General features: G+C 41.7%; 1 protein-coding gene across 1 annotated transcript; it reads right to left on the bottom strand.

The window, feature by feature from the left end:
- Positions 1-18: 18 nt before the first annotated feature.
- pnrc1 (proline-rich nuclear receptor coactivator 1) lies at positions 19-5,528 on the bottom strand. Its single transcript, XM_030046834.1, has 2 exons — positions 4,888-5,528; positions 19-2,168 (listed from the first exon to the last, which is right to left on the bottom strand). The coding sequence occupies exons 1-2, from the start codon at positions 5,248-5,250 to the stop codon at positions 1,698-1,700; spliced, it is 834 nt and encodes a 277-aa protein (XP_029902694.1). The 5' UTR covers positions 5,251-5,528; the 3' UTR covers positions 19-1,697.
- Between the last annotated feature and the right edge of the window lie 2,497 nt (positions 5,529-8,025).

The following is an 8,025-nucleotide window of genomic DNA, read 5'->3' as shown; positions in this document are numbered from 1 at the left end:
ACCATAGAGGCAACATGATAGGGGTAACCAATATTTTAATAGAATTTTCAATTTAGATATGAAACGCTTCATAAAATAAACATTTATTTTCTCCAAATTGCGGTGTGGGAGTGTTGAGTTCGTTATTTTCATAACTGGAATGAAACTGTTTTAAAACACTGCAATAAAATGGGCAGTTTCTTTTTTTTGTTTGTTTGTTTGTTTGTTTTTTGCTACAGTAATACAATTTTCCATTCGTGCGACATCACAGAGGTCAAGAAACAAGAGCCAGCAGCTGCCTGCGTCCACATGATAAAAGACACGATGTACATGATGACCAGAGAGTCCGTGGCAAGTTCAACATATACTCTTGGTAAACGTTTAAGTGCTTTAAACAACTTCTTGGGGGAAAGGGGGGTAAAGAAGAGGTATGTGAAACAAAGTCCTGTGTCAGAAAGTCTCCTTTAAAAAAACAACAACAACGTACAGACAGAATCAGGTCAGTGCGGCGAGGTTAGAAAAGAAGGAGCAGTCTGTCTCGGCGCTGGAGACCGGCTTCGTCGTCACGATTAAAGTTTCCTCGGCTCGCAGACTTTTCACATTGTCGTCCTCCGGAGCTCCCAGAGAGCTCTGGCTCCTCTCGCTGGTGCGTCGAGGCCACAAACAGCCTCCGCAGCTTCATGATCCCCGTCCTCAAACACGACTCCAGGCGTACCTGTAGCCCGGGAGGGATTCAAACTACAGCCACCACAAACTGACAGCACGTTCTTAATGCAGGCGTTAAGTGTATTCACTGTCCCAGCCTCGTTGGCAGGCGACCAACCAGGATTTCAAAGTCCTCCTCTATTCTCTCGAGCCTGATCGGCTGGTAAATTAGTCAAAGTGGCTGGTGAAGCTTTGGGATGAACCAGCCACAGTGGCTGACAAAAAAAAAAAAAAAAAAAAAAAGAAGTTACGTTTCCTGGCCTTTCTGTGTTTTCAGTGCAAATCTGTAAGAAAAAGTCTTTCTCACACCCGATGTGCCCCACGTGGGTGCTGCCACCCACCGATGGAACTGTAAGAAAAGTGCTTCAGTTCGCAGGGGGGACATCTTGATAAGCCTCAGTAACAAAACTAGAATCTCAGTTAAAATAACATGGAAAATATACACATATATATGTCTACAATATATTATGTACATTTACAGGAGCTTGTTAAAAAGTCGTTCAAACGCAAGGCTGCCTTCTCCACACTGTTCACCATCAAAGTGCGTTCATCACTTTGCAAAATGTAAACACGAGTCGGAGACGGCCGTCGCTGCTGGAGACGCGCTCGCTCTAAAGCTCGCTCTGACAAAACAACAGGCGCTATAACTCTCCTGGACGCGTCTGATCCAAACAACAGAAATGATTCTCTTCCCTGTTCCCTCTGCCTTCCATGAACAACAGTAAAGGGCGTACTTGTTTTTAACAATATAAAAACTGATAAAACAGCATGCCAGCCACATCTCCAGCATTTAAATTTATGTCAACAAAAATACGTTTACCAAACGCCGGCTGCACGTTGATTTCCTCGCCTATGGGAAATTGTACTACAGTTCTCAAAAACTCCCTACATTCTATTGCAGCGTGTTTCAGGCCGTGCCCGTTTTACTTCCAATTCCAATTTCCAACTGGTGACGTTTTGACTCCGATCAGATTTGGGGCCGGTCCGCTTCACTTTGAAACTGCAGGCGGCAGTCACGACTCGCCCTGAACCTTCAGCAGCGTCTTCAGGTGAACAGTCATTTGCTCTCGGCTGTGGCTGCCGTGCTGCGGGTCGTTCTCTCCGACCCAGTGGCTGGGCGGTTTGGGCAGGACGCTCGGGGAGGGCGGCTCGCTGAACTTGGCTCCGGCGTAGACCTTCTCGCCGTCCTGCAGGTCTTGCGGCTCAGGTGGCAGCAGCATGACGATCTTGAAGTTGTCGGAGGCGTGGAGGGGTTTCTTCTGCTCCCTGTTGGCCGGCGGGCGGAGGGGCGAGGCCTTCTGCTGGCCGCTGGGGTCTTTCTTCTTGGTGACCTGAGAAGGTGTGGCCGCCTGGCCCGGCCGGCCCTTGTGGCTCCGGACGTTGGCGTTTGGGGCCGTTTGGTCGTGTCTGGCCAGGCTGCGGACGGGCTGGCCTCCCGGCTGCACGGCGCCTCGCTCCACTCTGCCTCCTTTAGACTTCAGCAGCTGCACAAACACAAACAACCAACAATCCAATTATTAGTCTTGAAGCGACTTCTGGCCTCTTACATCAACATACTGACAATATGTAAACATAAAAAACACAGGACCTCAATCAGAAAGCTTCATGAGTGTAAAAAAAACCCAAAAAAAAGCGATATATATACTGAAGTTTCACATCGTGCACCAAATTAAAAAGGAACTGAAAATCCGAGAACACAAAACTGTGATCTAGAGGTCGACATACCAGTGGCTTCAAGTCTCAAACTGCTTTTTTTCCCATGCATTTTCTACGTTTCTTATCCTGGCAGCCAATTATAAATATTGGCAATATTCACACAGCTGAAATTTAGTGAACTGCACAGCTGTTTGGAGGTCCTGTCCAGCTGCTGTCTCCGCTCTGACTGCGTGGCTGATCGCTCCTCTCTCTCTCTCTCTCTCGTTTTACGGTGTTGTTTTGTGTGTTTCATGGATGTGTGTCATTATGTTTGAGGAACGGCCGGCGGCAAATTCCAAGCAGCCATCAAGTTCAAGAGTCAGTTGAATATTGAACCCTGGAAAATAAAACTGCCACGCAACCTTCAACTTCAGTACACAAAATATATATTGTTATACTTCAGTTCAGCATTTTTTTTCTGTGATAGAGATATATTCTATTAAAGCGCATATGTATAGAATATCTATAGACATGTATAATGAAAAATATCTGCAAAATATCTACAGAATATGTATGTATATGTATGTAGAATATAAAAGTATAATTTCAGTGGCGGTCCCTGAGGTCTGGTTGTGGGCTGTCACATTGTACTGCTTCTATTCCTTTTGTTTAATTTAGGTTATGTATTTATTTATTTGTTTTGCTGATTTTATTATGATGTGCATTTCATGACTGCATTTCGCTGTTGTTGCGAAATGCAGTGAAACTGTTGCATAACAACAACAACAATAATAATACCTAGTATGCAGCAGTGGACACACATTTACTTCTGAATGTTTTTCCAGCATCATTAATCGTCTTTGAGGTGTAAAGTTTTATACTTGTACTTGTTTGACACTGGGAGGAGGTGTGTGTGTGTGTGTGTGTGTGTGTGTGTGTGTGTGTGTGTGGTGAGTTTGGAATGACCCTCAGGTTAAGTTTCACTGCAACTACCCCATTTTCACATCCTGTTAGTGTGTGGCTGTTGGGAAGCTGCTGCTTTACAGACCGAACACGTTGGCATTGCAGCAACCTGGGGGAGTTTTTCTGCTCGCGGCTGCCAGTGGAAACAGGAAGTCGTCCTTGTTTCAACACACGCCTGGGTTTCGATTCATCACACACAGATTAGTAACTGCGCCACTTCACAGCGCCTCGGGCACACACACCGAGATTGAACTGGTTACCCAACATTTTTATTGACAGGACAGTTTACTGCTGTTTTCTCGAGCCGTCGGTAAGGCTGACGGGTGGTGACGTTACGTGTCACACCAAACAGCATCCAACTGAAATATCTGACAGCAGGCTGTGAACAGGGAAGCGAGAGAGAACACTTTCTGGAAGTTCACTTTTTTTTTTTTGTTGTTTGCCTTGTGATGATTCACTGGAGGTCAAACTCGGTTCAAACGCCCTTTTCTTTACATGGCTGGACTCAGCACGGTGTTGTTGTCCACCTCACCTGAGCTCCAAAGACAAAAAGCGCAGGGCTGCACGATAAAGACTAAATTTCAGAACTCGATATTTATGCCAAATATCTCAATAGCGATACACGATATGACTATGGCGTCACACGTTTAGCCTACTCTCTGTAACTGTTCTGTTCCATTTTTTTTTTTTTTTTTTTGGTCACGATGCCTAATTAAGTATTTTTCTGTGATGTTTTCTTTTTATGCTATTTTTTATGATGTTTTCTTATGCTGTGTTGTCTGTGATGTTTTTATGCTGTGTGTTTTTCTGTCGTTGCTGTATTCTGTATTTATTTTTACTGTAAGGCGACCTTGAGTGCCATGAAAGGCGCCATAACAAATAAAATGTATTATTATTATTATTATTATTATTACTACACGTAATTGAAATTTTAAGTGTTACAACAGCATTACTCAAAAAAACAAACAAACAAACAAAAAAAAAACAGCATAATAATGATAAACGGACCTAGAAAACACAGTTACTTCAAGAAATATTTTTTAATCAGAATAGTTCAATCACTGTCTTAGACTAACCCAATATCATTCTCTAGACATGAACATACACAATATTAATACCTCAAAAGGCAACAATATGGACAATATCAAATATAGAGTCAGGGTGAGTTAAAGAGAGTGATCCATACTCAATTTTCACTGCTGTTACACTTCAAATTTGCGTTAAGTGTGAACCCACAGTCACATTATGCATCATGTCACTAGATAGATAGATAGATAGATACTTTATTCATCCCGAAGGAAATTCAGTTTTCAGCAGTATCCACAGAGTACAAGATTAAGTAAATCAAAAATAAAGAATAAGTAAATCAAAAATAAAGAATAGAAGATGACCCTCGAGATCTAAAGATCTAAGTACCAATGTGCAAAAAAAAAAAAAAAAAAAAAAAAATCTATCGAGAAAAAAAAAAAAAACTATCGAGATATTTATCATAAATATCGTGGTAAGCTATGCTCATATCTAGATGTCGATATGATATCAATATATCGTTGAGACCGCAGACCAAAACAAGGAAATCATCACGGATGCCATGGTGCGTTCACGTACCTCCTTCTTGCTTCCCAGTTTGAGATGGTGGAGGGTCAGCGGGGTTTGCGTCCCGGCCGGGGGCTCGGCGCCGGGCTGCACGGCGGCTCTGGTGCCAGGTGAGGCGGACAGGTGGTTGTTGTTGAGGTCGGACAGGCGGCCGGGCCCCGGGGTGTTCCTCGCGGCTTTCTGCGTGCCGAGGTGCGGCGGCCGCGGGGGACATGGCGCCGCCGAGCGAAGTTTCTTCCCCCCTTTCTTCAGCAGCGCCTGCCTGCTTTTCGCCAGATTGGCCCCGTCGTTGTTGGAGATCACCGCGATCGGGTTGTTGTTTTCGACGTCGCCGATGTTCGCCTCGTCGTTACGACCCACAGATCCGTCCAACATGGCTTTGAACTGGAGAAAACATCAAGAGAAACACACTTGGAAAATTTCCGCGGCGGCTGAACCGAGTCAGCGAGCAAACAGCGTCAACTTGAGCTCGTATTTACGAACACAAAAATCTCCTCCAAGCCGCCGTGTCGTCGATAGAATTAGCTGATTAATGTAAATGATCGATTTAGCAGCTGCTGTGCCCGAATGTGTGAGTTTATGACAAAAATTTATGTAACGTTAAAGGCAACGGCGAGTGGATAATCCCGAGATGGCGTAGCGACGGGGCTCATTAAAACAGCAGCAAAGGTCAAGTTACATCAACCAGGGCATGTGGACTTCCGGTGAGAATTTCAAAATAAGACGCCGTTCGTTGACAGTGGAGGTTTATTTTATTGTCTCCTCCAGACTAGATTACTGCAATGCACTTCTCAGTGGGATTCCCAGCAAGAGCATACAGAAACTACAACACGTGCGAAACAGTGCCGCTAGAATCCTGCTGAGAGTGCGTAAATATGAGCACATCACACCCCTCCTCCACTCATTACACTGGCTACCCATCTCTGCTCGGATTAAATACAAAATTTCCCTCCTCACATTCCAGTGCATCCATGGCAACGCCCCCCAGTACCTTAAAGAACTCCTCACCCCCCAGTCCCCAACACGCTCACTCCGCTCTACCAACACCCACAGACTTCTCCCCCCAAGGACTAAGAGCTGCACACTGCACCTCGACTGTGGAACACCCTCCCAGAACATCTGAGGGCCCCACAGACTATTGAGTCTTTTAAAAGGGGACTTAAAACTTACCTTTTCAAAAAAATCTTTTAATCTATAAATGTTTCTTGTTTGACAACTGTTTTTAATACTCTTTGCTCTATTTGTTTGTTGGCTGTGTTCTCTCTTGTAGCACTTTGAGGTTTTTTGTTAAATGTAAAGTGCGTTATAAATAAAATTTATTATTATTTTCAGAACCAGAAATACTTCATTAAATAATCCTCAAGGGGGAATCGCGTAATTCGGTATTTTGTTTTGCATTTAATTTAATTCTATTTTTTCGTGGTAGTTAGGAAAAAGGAAAATTAAATTAAACCACAAATTAAGGGAGAAATCTGCTATAAATGAAAAGATAGTTGGTATTCCACACCATCTCTTATAGCATACACAGCATATATTCACAGGCTTGCAGGTGTAAACAAGATTTCACAGCGTGTATCGGTGGTAACACAGTACCGCTCAATGTTGCAGCAGAAATTTTTAATTGAAGTTTGGTCCCTGAAGTAGGCATAAACGATTGTATTGACATTAGGAAAATAAAAATGTCACAGCTATGGATTCAAATGTCAGGTTTTCAACTGCAGACACCCTGTATGTTCTTTGGTGTTTTCTTATTTAAGCTATCAAATCAGATTTTTTTTTTTTTTTTTTTTTTAAATGTTTGTTTGTTTGTTTGTTTGTTTGTTTTTCCCTAAATGCACAGGTCAGTCAAACACTCATTCATCTGGAACTAGGCTCTAAAAGGGGGAATACCATGCATTATATCTTCTGTTTACTTTTTTCTCTATCTATTTTATTTATTATTTTGTGTTATTTTATATATTATTTATTTATTTTGTAGATCCACGCAATTTCATCCAGTGGCTCCAAAGATTTTGATGCGATCTAACAACCTGTTTAAGCTTTTGTGCTTTTACTTTGAAGATAAATTTACCCAATGTCCGGCGCTATTCTCGTTGACTTGACGGAGCTCCTCTTCCGGCCCCCTGTTTCCAGTAAGGGGCGTTTCCGTCCCCGCCCGCCAGTGACGTACCTGCTTTTGATTTGTCGTCGACGTTTGAAGGCGGGGCCAAGAGTGACAGACGTACAAATAGGCAAATAGGCAAAGAAAAACAAGCAAAAACAAAACTAAAACTAAAAATCTAAATAAATATATAAATAGTAATAACAATGATATTAATAATAAAAACGCAATTAAACATATAAAAATATTATAAATTAATTAATAATAATTCAATATAATTTATTAATATACAACAACAATACTACTATTACTACTACTACTACTAATAATAACAATAATAACAATAAGAATACCAGTAACAACAATAATAATAATAATAACAACCAGAAGTTTTTATTTATGACCCTGTGTGTTGATTAAATTTATAGGCTTGTTTTACTCTGAAAACATTGATTTTTTTTTGGGAAATATTTTATCATGTGAAACCATTTCATTAGAGCAGCAGTATCAAACTCCAGCTGAGCCATAAAAACTGGGAATATATCTATCTATCTATCTATCTATCTATCTATCTATCTATCTATATAGATAGATATATAGATAGATAGATAGATAGATAGATAGTTAGATAGATAGATAGATAGATAGATAGATATATGGCTGCAAATGAAAAGTTATGTTTATGTAGCCCCAAAACCCACATCATGTTGTAATAAATATAAACCCCCTCGAGTATTTTGACTGTATTCTAACATGTTCAGCTGCCCCAACACAGTTATTGTTGTTTATTGTCTTTGTTGCTGTGCAGCGACAGCCTGGAGGAAAATCTACATCACTGAGCTGACACAGAGCAGCAGTTTGGTATCACACAGTTTTATTGTAGAAAATCTGATGACCAGTTTTTTTCAAAATGTATTTTCCGTACAGACCCTGGCTGAGCAAACCTAAATGATCCTACATAACACTCACTAAAATAACTGACAGTAATGCACACCTCTATGCGTATCTCAGCTACGGCGACAGCATCATCCTCCTCTTTACACCCAGAA

The sequence above is a fragment of the Myripristis murdjan genome, chromosome 24 (assembly GCF_902150065.1).
Source record: "Myripristis murdjan chromosome 24, fMyrMur1.1, whole genome shotgun sequence".
Classification (NCBI taxonomy): Eukaryota; Metazoa; Chordata; class Actinopteri; order Holocentriformes; family Holocentridae; genus Myripristis; species Myripristis murdjan.
The sequence above is the reverse complement of the archived record's forward strand: the minus strand, read 5'-3'. Positions and strand labels throughout refer to the sequence as shown.

Bases quoted from the DNA above. Each gene is read 5' to 3' on its own strand.
- pnrc1 (XM_030046834.1), bottom strand. From the start codon at position 5,250: ATGTTGGACGGATCTGTGGGTCGTAACGACGAGGCGAACATCGGCGAC. The intron at 2,169-4,887 runs GTACGTGAACGC...GTGTTTGTGCAG, and splicing joins AACTGGGAAGCAAGAAGGAG to CTGCTGAAGTCTAAAGGAGG.